This window comes from Pipistrellus hanaki, assembly GCF_964339955.1.
Source record: "Pipistrellus hanaki genome assembly, chromosome: 16".
Classification (NCBI taxonomy): domain Eukaryota; kingdom Metazoa; phylum Chordata; class Mammalia; order Chiroptera; family Vespertilionidae; genus Pipistrellus; species Pipistrellus hanaki.
The window spans coordinates 9,600,663-9,620,433 of NC_140518.1; the positions used below are offsets into that span (position 1 = coordinate 9,600,663).

General features: G+C 52.1%; 1 protein-coding gene across 1 annotated transcript; it reads right to left on the reverse strand.

The window, feature by feature from the left end:
- Nucleotides 1–2,248: 2,248 nt before the first annotated feature.
- Nucleotides 2,249–18,770, reverse strand: TTLL6 (tubulin tyrosine ligase like 6). Its single transcript, XM_084863471.1, has 14 exons — nucleotides 18,662–18,770; nucleotides 17,534–17,652; nucleotides 17,289–17,419; nucleotides 16,420–16,576; nucleotides 15,016–15,159; nucleotides 14,208–14,293; nucleotides 11,381–11,606; nucleotides 10,145–10,320; nucleotides 7,772–7,960; nucleotides 6,785–6,962; nucleotides 5,427–5,657; nucleotides 4,500–4,854; nucleotides 3,773–4,041; nucleotides 2,249–3,001 (listed from the first exon to the last, which is right to left on the reverse strand). The coding sequence occupies exons 2-13, from the start codon at nucleotides 17,552–17,554 to the stop codon at nucleotides 3,773–3,775; spliced, it is 2,163 nt and encodes a 720-aa protein (XP_084719597.1). The 5' UTR covers nucleotides 17,555–17,652; nucleotides 18,662–18,770; the 3' UTR covers nucleotides 2,249–3,001.
- Between the last annotated feature and the right edge of the window lie 1,001 nt (nucleotides 18,771–19,771).

Consider the following 19,771-nt stretch of genomic DNA (forward strand, 5'->3'; position numbering starts at 1 on the left):
TGGCCCCGCCGGCTTTGCCAACAGGATTTCAGTGTTTGCTCCCCCACCTGGCGTAGCTGCTGAGGCAGCTGGCATTCTGCTCCTGAGGATCATGCCCACCAATGCCGCGCACAGCAAGAGGGATCTGTCTCAGCGCCGCCCGCCCGCGGCAGCCTCCTGCTGCTTCGTTCTCAGACGGCTGGGGCCCAGTTTGTGTGATCTCTCTCCTAAGACCACAAGGCTTGAGAGAGCAGGGTGGTGGAGGAACACCGCGGTCTTCCCTTTCACCATGGTTGCCCAAAAAGTACATTTTCAAGGGTTAAAAGGAACCAGGAAATAACAGGAAAAGAAATCAAAGGGCCAGAGAAACCAGGCACCAACCCTAGATTTTTTTAAAGGACTGGTTTTGTTTCCCCACCCTTCTTCCCTCGTGCTCTGCAGACAGTAGATGTTCCGGGGTAAAGAGAAAGGGGGCCCCTTGCTGAAGGTCACCCCAGACCAGCCAGAGCCCACGGTGTGGGAATGTCTTGACGGAAGCATGATTAGCAGGTGCCTCACGGGAAGAACACAGGCTCAGAACAAGCACAACCCCTCCCACCCCGAGGCGGCTCCCGGAGCCTCCGGCCGCCTCCCCGGCACACGGTGTGCGCTCAGGAGGCATGAAGCTCCGTCCGCAGGACACACGGCCTGTTTGGTTTTCCCAGGCTGCTGCTTAGAGTCATGGCTGGAGAATGCAAAATAATTGAAAGCAATACTTGGGAAATTGCAGTCCCAAGGTCTTCATCGCCTCCCTATCAATTTGCAAAACGCATTTTATTGCTGTTTTAGATTCCTCCAGTGGAGACGCCACAGTGCGCTGTAATCAAGCTAAGTGACATGCCAGCTGTAAAGATGAGGGTTGTGAATGATTATATTCGGTTCATGGAATCACCCAGGATGGGTGGGGGGGACGCTGAGGACAGCTGCCAATCTGTCTGACTTACACTCCCTGCCAGGGTGGAAGCAGAACTGGAATCTGAAACCACCCCTGTAAGGCTCCGGAGAGGCGTCCTGCCTGTTTGAGGTGGGACAGGGGCTGCCCAGGGTGGGTGAGCCAGAGAAGTGGCTCCCAAACATGGCTGTGCACCAGCACCCTCCGAGGGAACGTTCTAGATTCAGGGCAACCCTGTCCCAATACCCTCCTTCCACCCCCCAACTCCCAACCCTGGCTCCATGACCAATTTGATCTACACTAAGGTGAGAGCACACAGTCCTTTTAGCTGCCCAGATAGTTCTGAGCCTAGAAAAACCTGCCCAGACCAAAGTGGCCATTTTCCTAATAATTTTAGGAAAATTATTTTTGCGTGGAGGAACGTTTCCTTTAGCGCTCTGAGGACGGGAACTCATCCACCTGCTTTATGACACACACACTCTGATCTCCACCCCCAATGTCCCTATGTTCTTACAGGGACTCGTTCTGTGGAAGCCACCCTTTTGTTCCCTTTTCCTTATTCCCTACATTTGTTCAACTGCTATGCCCAGCTCTGCACTGGCTTACTCACCTGCCCTCTTTTCCTTCCCACAGTCAGCCACGCTGACAGGGGCCGCCAGGGCTTAAAACTCAGGCCACTGTCTGAGCCTCCAAACCACTCTCCCACCCCAGGCTCTCTCCTTGCCAGGCATCCATTCTACCGTCTGCTACCAGACCTGTCTTTCTCACCCTAACCAAAATCTCTCTCCCATTCAAAAGCCTTCAGTGGTGTCCCACAGCCCGCTAAGTCAAGAGGAACACTTCCCGGCAAATGTTTACTGAATCTCTATTATGACCCAAGCAGTAGCTAAAAGCAGGGGCTATGGGGATACAAAAACATGGTACAGTCCAACGGAGGGACAGTCACACCCATAAGTTCACGGTCATGAGGAGTGCAATGAGGATGATATAAACAAAGGGTGCCTGGGTAGCCAATGTGCTCTCTTAAGCCATCTTCCCATCATCCTCTCCCAGTTTCCCATTCTAATTCAGCCAAATCGGACTAGATGTTAGGCCTCGGGTTGAGCCAGGCCCAGTGCCGGGCAGAGTCACAGCAGCCACAGAGCACCCCACCACCAAAGGACCACCCCAGGCGCTGGGCTCCCAGCAAGGTAGGCAGGGCTCATTGTCGACCATTCATCCAAAGAAATTCTTTAAAGGTCCTGGACACATTTTCAATGGATTTGGGACTTTCTTAATGAGGGAGAACTATCTTTCCTCTCACCCCTTCCCATTCTGGCTCGGAATCAGGCCCCTGGTCCCGGCATTGAGCCTGGTGATTTATTTTATTAATGTACACACGAGGGGGAAATGCAGCATCTCTGTAGGTCGATGGAAGGAACATCTGCAGGCTGGGCACTCTCACCTCACTCTGTCTTCACTGGCGAGATCGAGTGGGGCTGGTGAGGACAGTAGCAGGAAGATGTCTGGGGACTGAGGTGGCTGGGGTGGGAGGAAGTATGATCTGTCCCTGGTGACTGTGACTGCCCCAATTCTCTTACGCGGGGCTCTGAGTTCTCCGTCATGTCTAGCCCTCTCTCTGCCTTTGCTCTTTGGAGTTGAAGACCAACTGGCACAGGCCTGTTGGCGGACTGAGGGCTTTGGATTCTTGACAGTTGTGAATCCTCTGAAACACTCCTCCCTCACATCGCTCTATCTGGAGGAGTGTTCTGGATGATGGTGCCATGTGAAGGGCCCCTCGGAATGACACCGGTAGGAGCAACTGGGGCATGTCCTGGGACAACATCAGTAACTCCCAGAAGCCATGGTCCTACAGCGCTGTCAGCTAACTGGGCGGGCACAAAAGGCAAGGCTGTTGGCCTCAGTGGTGCTAGTGAGAGGGAGGGACTTATAAGACTAGGGTATCTAGATGAGAAAATAAAACTTTTGGTTGATCCCATGGGCATTGTAGACACTGTAAGAAGAGACAAATCATTTCCTGGGAGTAAAAAGTAAAATGGGGGTGGGGTGGGGTAGGGTGGGGTGGGGGGATGGCAGAGATCCAGTCTGATTCTGGCGGGGGGAAAAAAAGATTTTCTTAGATTTTCCTGTAAAATGGTAAAACGGCCTCTAGAATATTCAAGCCAACTAACGCATCATCACCATTCTTATCTAGTGTGTCTGAAGATGCTCAGGTGATTCACAACCATGGTAGCCAGAAATTCATTTTACCTCCATTCATTTTACATTCATCTTCCTACATCCCTTTAGCCCCAAACATTTGCTATAGATTATTTAAGAGCAGCCAAGACGGCTGGCCAGAGATAATAGGTGGTAGTGATTAAGAGCACAAGCTTAGCCGAAACCGGTTTGGCTCAGTGGATAGAGCGTCGGCCTGCAGACTGAAGGTCCCAGGTTTGATTCTGGTCAAGGGCATGTACATTGGTTGCGGGCACATCCCTGGTAGGGGGTGTGCAGGAGGCAGCTGATTGATGTTTCTCTTTCATCAGTATTTCTAACTCTCTCTCCCTCTCCCTTCCTTTCTGTAAAAAATCAATTTAAATAAATACATACATATATTATATATATATATATATATATATATATATATATATATATATATATATTATTTTAAAGCAGTGGGGACAGATTAGTCGTAGCAAAAATATAAATTGCAAGGCGGGTCACATTTTAACTAAGGTTAGTCTTAACTGTCTACTTACCTGTATGGCTTTATCAACCCATCCATCCACCCACCTACTTACCCAACATTCATTCCAGAAATATAGACACATGGTGCCTGCCAATGCACCAGGCACATGCAGGGAATGTGGGTGGGCCTACCTATTTCCTCTCACATCCTTTTTGGCCAGAGATCAGGCAGTGATTGCATGCTTCCCGATCCTGTATACACCGTTCCCTCACAACACCCAGACGCCTTCTGCCAGGCCTCGGATCCAGTCGGGCCGAGGTGGCAACCACCAGTAGGTCCCTCAGAGAAACATCACGGCGGTGAGAATTCTTCAGGAAGAGGAGGGAGGACATATCCAGTGGCCTCTTCTCGTGAGAGCTTTGGCTGCGCAAGTAACAGTCCTGGGGCAGGGAGAAGTTTTCTGGAAAGGCAAAGAAATGGATAAGCTGTCATTATCCATGTAGGCCGCTGGACTCGGCACAAATTCTTAGAAAAGGCCGCCTCCCTCTAGGGCCTCCTGGTCTAAACCTGATCCTGAATCCGAATCATCCCTTGTTTTCGCCAATAGTTTCTCTTCCCTGCTTTTTCATACTTAATGCCTCCATCTGGTACAGATTTAGCTGAATGGGCCTCAATTGCGTGAGAACCAGGGAATGTGGAAGAGGGTACTTAGACATAGCATACCATTTTTTATCTTTCTTGTTTTCCCAATAAGACCAGAGACCCCCCTAAGGACACAGACTATGTCTCCACCATCCGACTGCGGTCACCAACTGGGAATGTATCCCCCTGCAGACTGGATGCTCCCCAAAGATCAGGACTGGTTCTGCCGGTTACGCCATGTGCTCTGGGTATACCCCTGTGCAGGCTGGCACTCACGTGACTGGTTCCTTAGCACCAGCTTTGGGTTGTAGGGCGATGGGAACAAGGAGAACTGGTCCCTCAGCTGAACCTTGGTGAACAGCTCTGACATCAGGTGCTGTTTCTTCATGTTATTCTTCAGCCAAGTCCAACGTGGGTTCAACGAGTAGCGCTGGGATTTCGTGGGCAGAGAAACTTTTGATATTTTGTCCTGGGAGAGGCGATGGGGGGTCTGCTGCTGTTTGCATTTAAAGGAGATCGCTCTGTCCATCTCGGGGCTACTGCATTCGGGGCTGTTGGGCACACTCAGCAGGGACTCGGGGGAGTCTGAGAACTGGGTGCAGGTTTCTGAGGTTTCTAATGAAGTGAGGAGCTGGAAGAGAAAACAACCCAACATGAGCCTGGGGAAGCAAAGGGCTCCTTGCTATGCCATTCTTTTTTAATATATTTTATTGATTTTTTACAGAGAGGGATAGAGAGTTAGAAACATCGATGGGAGAGAAACATCGATCAGCTGCCTCCTGCACACCCCTTACTGGGGATGTGCCCACAACCAAGGCACGTGCCCTTGACCAGAATCAAACTTGGGACCTTTCAGTCTGATGCTCCATCCACTGAGCCAGACCGGTTAGGCCAATAAATGTGTGTTTAAAGCCACCAACTTTGTGGTACTTTGTTACAGTCGTCCTAGGAGGTTCCCTGCCTAAAAAAGAGGGAATGCCTAGGGCAGCCTTTCTAAAAGGCCTGAAAGTACAGGCCTCTATTCCTAGCAGCTATGCCGTTCGCCAACTTGGGCATCACAGTGGGGAAATCAAGGCCTAGGGAGGTTAGGAGAGTCACTCAGAGGACCAATAGGAAGTCAGGGGCAGAGAAGGAACAAGAAAGCAAGAGTCCCATCACAGCCCCCTGAACCCAGGCACCTGGGAGGCAGGCCGCTCCACTTACCACGGGGCCGGGGAGCATGTTCACGATGGAGGCGCACTTGGCTTCCTTGTACCTGGTGATGGGTTTGCTGAGCTCCAGCGCCGGGCAGCTGAAGAGGCTGGAGTTCCTCAGGTCGGGCAGAGAGCAGTAGTGTCTCGCAGAGGCGGGCCCGGGGGAAGCCGGGCCATCTTCCTTCTTGGGGGCCTCCTGGTTGAGGCTGGTCCCTGTCTCATTTTTCTTAGTGTCGCTGACCTTCAAGAGCATGTCAGGCATGAAGGACATTAATCTCAATGGCTGAAGGGATTGGAAAGGAGGAAACTCAACACACAGCTCATGGGAACCCATGATTCATCTGCACCCAAGAGTTGGGTGCAAAGGAGAGGAGGGGGAGAAGGAAAACAATCGGCATCGACGTCTCTCTAATCTAGGGCTCTGAACCTCAAGTTCAGGGACTCCTGGAGAGCTCACGGATGGTTCCATGGGGTCTTTGAACCACGTACAGCTATCTTTGTGTACGTCATGGGAAGAGATTCCATAGCTTTTATCAGATGCTCAGAGGGTCTATGGCCCCAATAAAGTTATGAAAAACAAACAAACACATGCTCTACTCCTGTCCCTTTGGGTGAGTTGTTGAAAAGAAGATGGTCCCTGACTGGTTTGGCTCAGTGGATAGAGCGTCGGCCTGCGGACTGAAGGGTCCCAGGTTTGATTCTGGTCAAGGGCATGTACCTTGGTTGCGGGCACGTCCCCAGTGAGGGGCGTGCAGGAGGCAGCTGATCAATGTTTCTATCTCTCTATCCCTCCCCCTTCATCAATAAAAACTACTATTAAAAAAAAGAAATAGAAAAAAAGGAGATGGACTGAAGAGTCAATTGAAGCTAGGCAGAGATGGGGGAATCGAGAGATTCAGATCACAGGACACTGGGGCCCACAGTGGGGGACTGGCCACACTCTGAGCAGAGAGCAGGCTGGAAGGACCCAGGTGTGGTCAGCCACCAGATGTAACGTTCTGAGGGTCCTGCCTCCCAGAACCTCTTCCCTGCTTCTTCCTTTCCAGGCAGTGCCCCTGGCCCCCTGGAAGAGAGCGTTACAGCCCAAATGGGAGTGGGAACAACGAGAACGTGTAGTCCTGGAGCCGCTCCCTGCGTGGGGATTGTGCCCACCCTCCAGCTGCCAACTCCGACTGATGGAGACAAGGACCGACCAGCGAGCACCTGCCCTCTCCGCTGGAAGGAGGAGTCCCAGGGAGCCCTGTCCTCCGCACAGCCCCATTCCCTCAGTGTGTCTGGGCTCTGGCTTCCTCGGCACCCCCTTCCCCCCCCCCCTGGTACCCCAGGGAAGGGTGCTGGGCACGGTGCTCCCCTCCCGTCCGGGTTTACTTGTTTGGAGACTTGGGTGGCGGTGGACTTGTATTGTCGCTGTTGTGTCTGTTGCCAGTTTTTCGCCCCCTTGCCTCTCGTGTGCTCGCCTGCCGATTCTCCCTGCATCTCTACCTTCTTCTCTTTCGTCTGCAAGGATTTCTTCTCCTGTTTTAGCCTCAGCTCCTGGATCAGCTGCCTGCCCATTGAGGAACAGGGAGGTCAGTAGGTTAGGGATGGGCTCTGAATGAGGCCATTCTCCTGGAGAGGTGGACAACACTGGGCAAAGAGCAGAGAGCTCCCCTGGCCACCCCCAGCATGTCCATCTGCACACGTGACTGAGGGTCACAGAGCAGGAGGTGGAGGAGAGGCGTCTCTTAAACCACATCACCCCCAGTCCTAGGAACAGTATCCAAGGAGGAATACGCAGGAAGGGGTCTCCACCACACTCCACCACAAGCCTACCTCGCCCCCCACCTCCCCGTAGGACAGACCCCAAACATGACAGGCCAAAGCCAGGGGCTTCCACAGTGGACCACATCATATCCTGGCCCTCTGGCCAGTAATGTAATGGAAAGAACATAGTCCCATGAATCAGGAGACGGACTGTAGTCTCTTTTCTGTCATTACTCTATATGATGTCTTCTCCGCTCCGTCCTCCCCTTCCATAAAATGAGGAGCTGGGAGGGAACTGAACTGGGTGGGATGAGTCCCTGCCAGCTCTCAGATTATATCCTGCAGGAATCCAGGAGGCAGCTCTGAGGGGCTGGACATTCTGGAGAGGGGTGAATGTGGGGGGTGGGGAATGTACCTGTCTCAGGGATGAGTTTCTAGAAACAGCCACATAGCTACTGAACAACACTGGTCCTTGTGACACTAAAGCAAATGTTTCCCCATCAAGTTCAAGGTTAGAGATGAAGCTCACAAACCCTCCTCACTGACCTAGGCCCATCGCCCAGCAGGTCAAGCACAATCCTCCCACCACCCACCTCGAAGGTGCCTTCCTACCGGGCATACAGCTCCCGGGCCCTGGAGGTGGCAGTGTTCTGGAAGAGGGAGTTGTTGTCCTGGAAAAACTTCTCATACTTCTCCGAATTCAGACTGGGATAAATCAGGTGGAACCTGCCACAGTTTTCCTTCTCATACTTCTCAGTCTTCTCTCGACGCAAGGTCTGGAAACCCTTGAGTTCCTCGATCCTGTTGGCAAGCAGAGCACAGGGCTGCGCTGGGACACCGCTCGATGCTCGGAAGAACTGTGACCAAGCTGGACATCATCCGGGGCCAGGCACAAGCCTTGCACACACCAGTGGCCAATCGCTGTTTCCTAAATGTCTCCCTGTGAGGATTCTAGGCATCCCGTCATATGTGCTAAAAGCTGTTTAGAACAGTCCCCTCTGGCCCTGGCTGGTTTGGCTCAGTGGATAGAGCATAGGCTTGTAGCCTGAAGGGTCCCCGGTTCAATTCCGGTCAAGGGCACATGCCTGGGTTGTGGGTTCGATCTCCAGTAGGGGATGTGCAGGAGGCAGCCGATCCATGATTCTCTCTCATCATTTATGTTTCTTTTTCTCCCTTCCTCTCTGAAATCAATCCAAATATATATTTTTAAATTAATTTTTTTTTAAAGAACAGTCTTCTCTGACAGTTCATCAGATTCTCTCCTGTTGCAGGTAAAACCCTTTTCCCTCTGGGCTCAGTTCTGCCCGGGCAGACTATGACCATCTTCCCAATCACAGCCCCTCCTACCCCGTCACTCTCCGGAGAACGACAGCTTGTGTTTTGCTAACTGTGAGGGCTTCTTGGATGAGCTTGGATGAGCGCTGATGATCTCACTCTTCCTCACAGCCCCCTGGGGAGGGGGAGGTCAGCGAGGGGGGATGATAAGCCCCTTTTCCAGCAGGAAAACCAAGAGCCACTGAGCTAGCCAGGGCCACGCTGTGCCAAGGAGGAGGATTCAGGAGAGCGTCCTAGCTGCTCCTTCAAGGACGCTGCCTCCTCCGCAAGCAGTTTAGAGCACATGTGTCAAACACAAGGCCCGCCGGCCAAATCCAGCCCGCCAGGCCTTGCAATGTGGCCCGCACCACGCTGTCATCACTGCACTCCGCTGTCAGTTTATGACATTGTCAGTTTATGACTGTTCAGTAAACCATTCGGCCCGCGATTTAGGCTGGATTTTAGATTTTGGCCCCTTCTCTGATTGAGTTCGACACCCCTAGTTTAGAGGAAGCCAGGGGTGAGGAGGGGGTCCTGGAACCCAGGCCACACACCCCTGGGGCTCTGGGGCCAGACCTGCCGCCTACCAGTGAGGTGGCCTAGTGCAAGCCAGTTCCCCTTCCAGGGTCTTTGTCTCCTTAGTTCCAAACGGGACCACACTGCACCCCACTGCCTACCACCTGGTTACAGAGAAGACAGGACCCATGGAAATGCCTTCCAAACACGGGTGCTATTGCCTTGGTTCCAGAAGTTTCATCTGGAAGGACCGGCTGGCTCCGCACATGAGAGCAGGGGCCACGGTGGGTCTGAAAACCAACACAGGCACCTACTTGCCCAGGCTCAGTCTTCTGACACTAGACTCACTCTGCAGAAGGAGGCCTCTGGAAGGCAGGTGCTTCCCAGCAGGGAGCAGGGACACGTTAGCTCCTGCCAACACAGTAACAAGGGCAGGACAGGCAAATCTTCCTTTTGGTTAAAAAAAAAAAAAAAAAAAAAAAAAAAAAAAAAGGAATGGTTTTATTTTTCATGTTGGTAATCCCTAAATCTTCATAGGATATTCATCAGCTTATCTCCATGATGTGTAGTTACACCTATAACAGCCACAAATCTACTGAACAACTCTGGTCCTGGTGACACTAAAGCAAATGTTTCCCTGTCAAGTTCAAGGTTAGAGGCTGAAGCTCACAAACCCTCCTCACGGACCTAGGCCCATCGCCCAGCAGGTCAAGCACAATCCTCCCAACACCCACCCACCTCGAAGGTGCTTTCCTGCCGGGCATACAGCTCCTAACACAGAGACAGAGGAATAGTCACAGTAGAAACATTCACACCGCCACATTCCACAAATAGAAACTAATTTTCCAAGTAGGATAGTCATTTGTAAGAGCTGCCTCCCCTCCCCACCAACTCCAGGCAAAATTCTTAATAGTCTCACACACAAATGATAATGCCAGGCATGATGGTAAGTGAGCCTTTTATACATGTGATCTCATCTCATTTCCCCCCAACAACTTCAGGTATCATTCGCTCCATTTCACAGAAAGAACACTGAGGTGCAGAGGAGTAACAGAAAGGCCACGAAAGGAGTGGGCTATTGTATCATAACTTGGATCAGGACGGACCAATCATAAAAACGGGGTCCCTGGGCGGGGGGGGAGGGTGCTACTGTACTTGGCCTCCCGAGAACGACATTGCTGCAGGAAGCGGCCCCGTTGCTTCTCCTCCTCCAAGACTTTCTTCTTGTCACAGCTCCCCAGGTTGATGAGGACCAGGGTGTCAAACAGCAGGCTGTCCTTCACCTCCTTGTCCAGGCTGGAGTCGGTGGAGAAGCTCGGAGAGTGGTTGACCTGTGAGGGCAAGAGGGCAGCTGGAAGCTGGGCTGTCCAAAGCGAAAGCAGAGAGGGAGCCCACCTCGGGGCCCTGGCCACCATGATGATGGAAGGGAGAGAGAAAGGTCTGGATTGAAGCCACAGTGAGGAACGGAGGAAGTGGAACCCCTCTAGTTTAATTAGCTTTTATTTTATATATAGTTATTATTATTATTTCAGAGAGAGGAACGGAGAGGGAGAGAGAGAAACATCAACGATCAGAGAGAATCACTGATTGGCTGCCTCCTGCATGCCCCCTATTGGGGATTGGGCCCAAAACCTGGACATGTGCCCTTGACCCGAATCGAACCCAGGACCCTCAGTCCACAGGCCAACACTCTATCCACTGAGCCAAACCGGTCACGGCTCAAAGGCTGACTCTTGTCACTGGCAACTGGCACTAGTACCTCTGACTTGCACCCCCACTCCAAACCCCTCCGCCCAGTGTGCATACTGAATAGCTAACTGCTTGGGACGGCTGCCGAGCACAAGCACAATCTGGAAAAGAGACAGCCACCCAGAAGCTTCTCTTCCTCCTCCTCCCATCACCCCCGGGGTCCAGGGAAGGCAGGAACATCACTGAGTAGCTGCACACCCATTCCTGTGGCCTCAGACACCAGGCCACTCTCTGTTAGTGCTTGGAACTGAGTGGGCCAGGCCCCTGAGAGCCAGGCCTGCAGCCCCCATCTGATCTTCAACATCATCAGCCCGGCTCTGAAGAAGAGCACCCCCTTTCTGGGAAATGAACGGACTCTGTGACAAAAGGGAGAGCTGTCTCTGTGCCTGAGATCCGTTTCCAAGGCCGGGTGGACCTCAAAGAGGCACCAGGAATTCTCCAATTCCTGGCCGTCTAACCCCCTCTGGTGGCCACTTCTCAGCTCAGGGAGAAGCCCCAGGCAGCAAGCACCGTGGGAGGAACTGGCACGATGAAGTGGATCAAGCAGATCTAAGCTGAGCTGGGAGGGCGGAGAGATGAGCCCGAAGCTGGCTGATCCCAAAAACAGGGGCCAGTGTTCACCCTTCGCCCCCTCCTCCCTACCTCCAGCAACCAGGGCTTGAGTTTGCGGTCCAACAGAATGTCGAAGCCCAGGATCTCGAAGCAGGCGCTGTTGAGTGTGTGGTTGGGGAAGCAGGTGTGGTAGTTGTGCTTGATGATGGAGTGGGCGGAGATGATCGTCTTGATGATGACGTCCTCGATATCTCTCCATATCGGCTCCACGCTGTAGCCGTGGCCCTCCATGTACGCGTTGAAGGTGGAGAGCTTCCTGGAGGGGAACCACGGGCCATGAGGCTGGGCAGCCCGCCTCTGGTCATCTAAGACCATGGCATGCTGAGAACCAGACACTTCTGAAGAAAATGAGGTGCCAGACCCAATGGACCCCCAAGAGCTAGGGTGGCACCAGGACTATGTCAGCTCAGGAGGGTCGTGCGGGAGCCGCCACAGCCCGGGAGTGGGCACAGATATACTGACGGGTACGACCTGCCTGGGCACTTTCACTGACCCAGACCCCACTCGTGGGCTTGGACAGGGACTCAGCATCCTGGGTGGAAAGCTTAATGGATAAATTTTCAAAAATTAAAAAATCAATACCCTACCTCGTGCTTTTGTTTTGGTGATTATTTCTGTGGTGTTCGTTAGAAGTACTCAGGGAGCCTTTTAAGAACACAACTACCACCCTGGTGGGTAGCTCAGCTGGTTAGAGCATCGTCCCACTCTGCCGAGGTTGTGGAATGCAACCCCAGTCAGGGCACACACAAGGTCAACCAATGAATGCATGGATGGGAGGAAAATGGGTCGATGTTTTTCTCTCTCTCAGATCAATAGATAGACTTACACACACACACACACACACACACACACTCACACGCACGCGCACACACACACACACACACACGCACGCACATGCACTACTGCCTGAGTTCTACCTCAATCACCTGAGAGGGTCCTGGGGACATTGAAGATACAGGAATGTTGAGTCAGGATTGCCCGCTTGGAAAAGGCAGCCCCAGGGCGTTTCCACAGATAGGGTTTCCAACCGCCCCCGGAAGTCCCACATCCCAGGAAACCCCACTCCAGGCCAACCGGCATGGCTGGCCACCCCATCACAGAGGCCAGAGGATGTGCACAGGCTTCTGAGGACGCGTCTGAGGGGATGCTCCACACTGGGCGGGTCAGAGGGAGCGTCCGTGACAAATCAGCATAGCCTCTTCAGGCAGATGCGGGCTCATCGCCATGAATGTGTACTGTCACTTTAATGCCCAGGGGTTAGCCAGTCCCATTTAACACACCAGCCGTGTGCCAGGCTGCCTGAGAGAGGAAGAGGACCTGGTCTCCGCCTCGGAGGCCTGCTGAACAGGGAGATCACCCCACCCAGCCCGGCACACCCCTGCAAGCGGGCTTCGCCCAGTGAATCCCCGTTTGCTCTTTGGAACTCTGCACTGAGGACACTGTGGTTTCCCTGCCCTGAGCCTCTGATGCTCTGAAGCCAAACAGGTCGCCTGTTTATCCGTCCTGTGAACCTGGTGCAGAAGGAGCATGTGCCTCTGAGTCTGCAGACCGGCCTTCTTGTCCTGCTGTGGCATTCAAAACTGTGACCTTAGGCAACCGAGCCTCTCAGAGACTTGGTTTCCTCATCTGTAAAATGAGGTGGCACCTAACCACAGCTCCCCATCTACAAAGGGTAGTTTGTAATGCCTCTGCCATGGCGTTGTAAAAATGTAATGGGGGAGGGGGGGAATGCAGCCTGGACGGTGTGGCTCAGTGGTTAAGTGTCAACCTATGAACCAGGTCCTAGTTCGATTCTAGGTCAGGGCACATGCCTGGGTTGTGGGCTCGATCCCCAGGATGGAGCCTGCAGGAGGCAGCAATCAATGATTCTTTCTCATCACTGATGTTTCTGTCTCTCTTGCTCTCTCCCTTCCTCTCTGAAATCAACAAAAATATATTTTTTAAATATACCCAACGGCTGTGGCTGGTTTGGCTCAGTGGATAGAGTGTCGGCCTGCAGACTGAAGGGTCCCGGGTTTGGTTCCAGTCAAGGGCGGGTACCTTGGTTGCAGGCACATCCCCAGTAGGAGTGTGCAGGAGGCAGCTGATCGATGTTTCCCTCTCATCGATGTTGCTAACCCTCTTCCTTCCTCTCTGTGAAAAATCAATAAAATATATTTTAAAATAAATGCACCCAAAGCACCCAGCTCAGGTCCAAACACACGGGAGACCTCCATAAACACTTCCTTTTTCTTTCTCCTTTGTCTGGTTATGCTCACATTCTTCAGTCCCCCTTTTTCTTAAAACTCAAATGAGACAGGATTAAACGATAGCAGGCACATGAAAGTGGCTCAGGAAGATACTCAGGCCTCCCTCTCACGTTTCCCCTTCTTCTGGAGAATCTTAAAGCCACAGGTCAGGCCGCACCAGGCTTAGCAACACACCGTTTGAGAATCTCAGTTGGAGCAACACACCAGGGAACCACAGCTCAGCAACCACTGCCAGGCACGGCCTTTCCCGTGGCAGCCCAGAATCAATAAATATCTGTTGGCAAGGCCAACTGTAACAAGAGTATGTTTTGGTGTGTGTGTGTGTGTGTGTGTGTGTGTGTGTGTGTGTACCCTGCTGGGCAAACAGTTCCTGTTTATCTCTCCTCCTCCCACCCTCCCGGGGTTTACGACCTGGCCTCCCTTTAATGATTAACAGCCAGAGGGCAGAGACTAAGGAGTCTGTTCTGGGTTTAGAGGCCAGGAAATATTTTCTGAGAGCATGTGACCCAAGATGGAAACCCTGACCGGGACTGACAGGGTTTGGGGCGAACCCCAGAGAGCCCTCTGACAATGGCAGGGGAAGAAGAGACGCAAGGCCGCTCGCTTACCTCTTGCTGCCAGAGTGTGAATCTTGAATGAAATTGGAACTGTGCTTATTGATGGAGTAATTAGTCAGGTGCATGCAGATATCATCCTGGGGGAAAGATGCAAGACTATGGAGTCAGAGGAAGGGCAGGCCGCCCGCTTCCTACGAAGGCCCCTGGGGCTTCAAGAAGAAATGGGGCCCGGCCTGGTGTGGCTCAGCGGTTGAGCGTCGACCCAGGAACCAAGAGGTCACCGGTTCGATTCTGGGTCCGGGGACATGCCCGGGTTGCAGGCTCAATCCCCAGAGGGGGGCGTGTAGGAGGCAGCCAATCAATGATTCTCTCTCATGATTGATGCTTCTGTCTCTCCCTCTCTGAAATCAATAAAAATGTTTTTTTAAAAGGGAGGGTCTTAGGGCTTACTTAAACTGGCAGCACAGAGGAAGAAAGAAGGAGTATGAGGAACTCCAGATCCTCTGAGCCTGGGCGGTGCCCTGCCTGGGGGACACTCCGGGGTGTGGAACTGTAGCACTGGCTTTGCAGACCTGGCCATGAGCCCCAGTCTGATCTCTTCCTGGTTCTGTGACCTTGGACGAGGCCTCACTCTCCCTTTTCATTTCCTCTCTGTGAAAGGGAGGTGATAAGCCCTGTTTCTGAGGGCTCCTGGGAGGGCTCAGGGAAAGAATACAGGTGACCCAGCAAGTGGTAAGTGCGCAGCCAAGGCAGCCAAATCCACATTAGTGAACGCGTTAATGGATCTGACTAGGATTTTTTTTTTTTTTAATCACACTGAGGGAGGGAGGGGGTAAGGCAGCATGTCCCCTGCGCTCACCAGGTTGTCTGGGCAAGGGTGGGAGTAAGAGGTCGTGGCGAAGCGGGCCAGGCCTTCCTTATACGTGAAAATCCTGAGAGGGTCACAGGACGTAATCAGCACATAGATCCGTAGGTCAAACTTGAACCCGTCAATGATAAAGGGCTGGAGGAGAGAACAGAGGTTACACCAGCATCGGAGAGATGCATTCATTCCCACTTGAAAGTCATTAGCATCCCGTCTAGTGTTCTTGGCGTCAGCTCCAACCTTGCCTCTGGCTACAGAGCGCAGGCTTGGCCAGGGCTGGGGACAGGGAAAGGGGGTTGGGGCTCAGTGACTGGCCACATGATCTTGTCACTGAACCACACGGTGCCTGTCTCTTATTCCATCAAATGTCATGAGTAACCACCTCCAAGGGAACTCTCGTCAACTAAACAAAATAGCCTTCAAAAGTCCCGTGATGCCCTGGCCGGGTGGCTCAGTTGGTTGAACATCATCCCATACACCAAAAGGTTGCAGGTTCGATCCCCGGTTAGGACACATACCTAGGTTGTGGGTTCAATCCCCAGTCAGGGCATGTATGGGAGGCAACTGATTGCTCTTTCTCATCTCTCTCTCTCTCTCTCTCTTTCTCTCTCTCTCTCAGTGTCTCTTCCTCTCTCTCTAAAAATCAATAGAAACATATCCTTGGGTGAGGATTAAAAAAATAAAAACAATTGAAACCGGTTTGGCTCAGTAGATAGAGTGTCAGCCTGAGGACTGAAGGGTCCCAGGTTCGATTTCAGTCAAGGGCATGTACCTTGGTTTCAGGCACATCCCCAGTGGGGAGTGTACAGGAGGCAGCTGCTCGACGTTTCTAACTCTCTATCCTTCTCTGTAAAAAAAATCAATAAAATATATTTTTTTAAAATAATAATAATAATAATAAAATAAAAACATCTTGAGATGAAGAACATGCTGTCCCTATCCAGTACTCCGTTATTGCTGCAGTTCTGAAAGCATTCTCCCTGTAGCACTGCCCTGCAATGCTGGCCGGGGCCTCCCCCTCCATGCACAGTTCGGCAGGGCTCCCTTCCTGCAGTGGGCTGTGACCTCTGACCTCCAGTCATGGAGTAAAGCTGGTCACCACTATCTATCCAGGACTCCTCTCCTCTCCTCAGTGAGCTGGGGCCTCCACAGACCAAAGGTGCTCTCCCAGCCCGGCAGAGCCAGACCAACGGCCAGGGTGCAAGGGTGAGGGACACTCTGGCCCGGGCACATGTCACATCCCCGGTCAGAAGGCTTGGGCTGGCAAAGTCCAAGGCAGAAGGCAGGGCTCAGCTGCACCCTCACCCCTGCCCTCCATTCCCTCATTCCTCATTCGGTCCAGTGGAGCTACCGCGAGGTTGCCGTGGAGACAAATAAACAATCACAGTGAAGAAGTACCTTTGAAATATAGAGCTGACAGATCATATCCTCCCCGGGTTTGATTTCTTTCACCGTCCGGGTGATGTATATACCTCTCCCTTGGCAGCCCGAATCCGGCTTACAAATGTATGTCTTATTTTTTCTTGACCTGCTGTAGTTCTGCAAGTCTCCCCAGCTGCCAGACAGGGAGGGAATGAGGTACGCTTTCAGCTGGGAGCAGTAAAAAGGAAGGCTAACTCTTTATTTAAAAATCAAACAAAACTATCTAATGTGACAAACACCTTGGTGCTGACAGACAGATGCCCAAGGCCTGGTAATAGAAGAGTCAGTAAAGCCCTGGCCGGTTTGGCTCAGTGGATTGAGTGTCAGCCTGCAGACTAAAGGGTCCCAGGTTCGATTCCGGTCAAGGGCATGTACCTTGGTTGCTGACATATCCCCAGTAGGGGGTGTGCAAGAGGCAGCTGATTTATGTTTCTCTCTCATCAATGTTTCTAACTCTCTATTCCTCTCCCTTCCTCTCCGTAAAATATCAATAAATTTTTTTTTAAAGAGAGAAAGAAACTTAATGGACTATAAATCTCAGTCGTCCTATATTTCTTGTTTTGCACTTTAAGTCAAAGGAGCCTTGTGACCAGTGGAGAAGTCACTCAACTCAATGGTCCTCAGTGGCTCTGAAATATGGAGGTGCCTGTTGACCTCATGGCAAACACATTTCCTTCTAAGTTGCTACTAAGCCCTGAAAGTCATTCCAGATAAGTGAGAAAGTCTGGGAACCCTGGCCACACCACATATCCCTTCTCTTCCTGAACCGGAGAGAAAGCTGGGAGACCCTGTGGGAAATGGAATCGGGGTGGGGGGTGGAGAAGGGAGCTCAGGTAGGCGCTCACTCAGCAGGAAGACACCAGGTCCGAGGGAAAAAGTGGAAATCCTTGGGGAACAACTTTGACATGCGACTCATATTCCTGGCCAGCAAGTCCTTGCGGCAGATTTCACTCATCCCTGGGAAGTGATTGATTTTCTGCAAAGGAAGCCGGAATTCATGAGCCATGGGGGACACGGGAGCACCCGTGGGATACCCTTGGGGGACAGTGAGGACCCCACTGATGCCGAGGACCAGCTCTGGCCCAGATACCTGGTAACTTTTCATCTCCATCACCCGCTCCAGCGACACTGAGAAGTCTGTCCAGTAGAGAGTCCAGTCATCGTTTTCCCCTCCCTCTCGGAGGCCGTACTGTTGGGCGGCCCTGCGCACTGCGTGGGGTGGGAGAAAGAAAGGCCTGTTAGCCCGGGAGGGGAGGGAGGAGCATAAAGTGGGACGTTACATTCCCAGCTGCTCCCAGACTAAGCACCACAGTGAGAGCCCTCGGCCCCCTGGGACTGCAGCCATCTTGACCTGCCTGGAGACATCATCGCCACGAAAGGAACACAAAGACTTGAAAACTATTTAAAAACACAGCCTATGCCCCATCATGCCCACAGAAGGTTATCTGGGATGAATGTTTTAACCGCCCTGGCTTCCCCTGACCAGGAAGTGGGTGTCTGGCTTTCCCCTAAACACAAAGCACTGAATGTTCAGGGAATATAAACCCAAATCCTTAACATCAGCCAGAGCCAAGCTTAATTAGTAAAGTCAATTAACAAAAAAAAATTACACAATATATTTCAAATCCACACACATGCTCTCACATCCTTCTCCCCCTGTCCCTGTTAGTATTGATAACTGGAGCTGATTCCAACCCCAACACAAATGCCTTTAAGGTAAGGTGACCAGACGTCCCGCTTTTGGCGGGTCCGTCCCGATTTTTAACTGTGGGACACGGGACACATTGATAAAAATCGGGACTGTCCCGCCAAAAGCGGGACGTCTAGTCATCTTACAAGGGCCTGGAAAGGAAGAAGTGCCTGCAGTGACCCGGCCCAAAGCGTCCAAATTTGAAATTAAAATAACAATAACACTCTGCTCTGTAGAACATAGTAGGTCTACAAGTCACCTCCAGCTCAGGGACTGCCAGTTTGGAAGTTATGCTCTAAAAAAGATCCACTGACTGATCCCCTAATAACACAGCACTGAGGTCAAACCCATATTTTCTTGGAATGAGCTCCCCAACTTCCTCAAACAGTTCAATGAGCCGAGAGAAGCAAAGGACAGGATCGGGAGACACCCCTTTTCTTCCTCAAAAATATGTAAGAGTGACCCTCCCCAGCCCTGTGGGCGAAGCCAGTGGGTCCCCATCTCGGATTCCTTGATGCAGATGCTCACCACTCTCATATCGGCAGCTGGATAGATTGATCACCAATCATCTGGAAAAGAGAAAAAGAAGAGCAGCAAGACAGAGACAGACACACTTGCCGGAACAAGAGACTGGACACAGGAACACCCTCCTGCCACCCATCCCGGGTGGGGCTGTGGGAAAACAAGCCCACCACACACCATTTAAAAAAAATAAAATAAAAGGCAGCCCGAACACAGACACACAAGGATTAGGGCGAGGTGTGGCTTTAGATGACATGCACCATTGTCTCATTCTAGCAAACATCATCAAAAGTGGCTTCTTTTGCCGAAACCGGTTTGGCTCAGTGGATAGAGCATCAGCGTGTGGACTGAAAGGTCCCAGGTTCGATTCCGGTCAAGGGCATGTACCTTGGTTGCGGGCACATCCCCAGTAGGGGGTGTGCAAGGGGCAGCTGATCGGTGATTCTCTCTCATCGATGTTTCTAACTCTCTATCCCTCTCTAAAATCAATAAAATATATATATTTTTTAAAAAGTGGCTTCTTTTTATAGGAACCGGAAGTGGTGTGATTTTAGCAGTCTCGTCAGTTTCTCCTTTCCCCATGCATTAGCAGCCAGAACCCCCTTTCTCCCAGCCTTTCCCCCCCACCCCCCTGCTCGTACCACCGTGGATCCCCATTTCCCATCTTTCAATCCTAACCTCTTTTTCTTCCTCTTCTTCTTGCCTTGCTGCTGGCCATTCTGAAGCCCCTTTTGTGTCCCAATGTTCTCTCCCACCAAGGCCAGGGTGACGATTTCTTTCAGATCTGCCATGGAGCTCTCCCCCCTCTCTTCTGATTCGGTCCCTTTCTTGCCTTCCAAAGGCTGACGCTGGAGCATCTCCCTGGACTAGGTCGGAGGAGACTCCGGGGAAATACAGGCCTCCCGCCCTGGAAAGAAGGCAGAGAAAGCGGCAATTACTTGGGTCCACCTGCAGGGGGACCCCCCTCTCTTCCTCATGGGGGTGGTCCTCCCGTGCTCTGGGACCGAGCAACAGGCTGCAGTTTATAAAAGGCCGCCCGTCGCCCCTCCACTGCTGGTGCCAGGCTCCAGGAGGGAGCTGACTCCATCTTCTGCCCCTTGACTAGGACCCGAGGGA

Coding starts and splice junctions, on each gene's coding strand:
- TTLL6 (XM_084863471.1), bottom strand. CDS start 17,554: ATGGAGATGAAAAGTTACCAG. Junction 11,607..14,207: donor TCACACTCTGGCAGCAAGAG/GTAAGCGAGCGG, acceptor GTTCCCCTCCAG/GAAGCTCTCCACCTTCAACG. Junction 4,855..5,426: donor ACATGCTCCCCGGCCCCGTG/GTAAGTGGAGCG, acceptor TTTCTCTTCCAG/CTCCTCACTTCATTAGAAAC.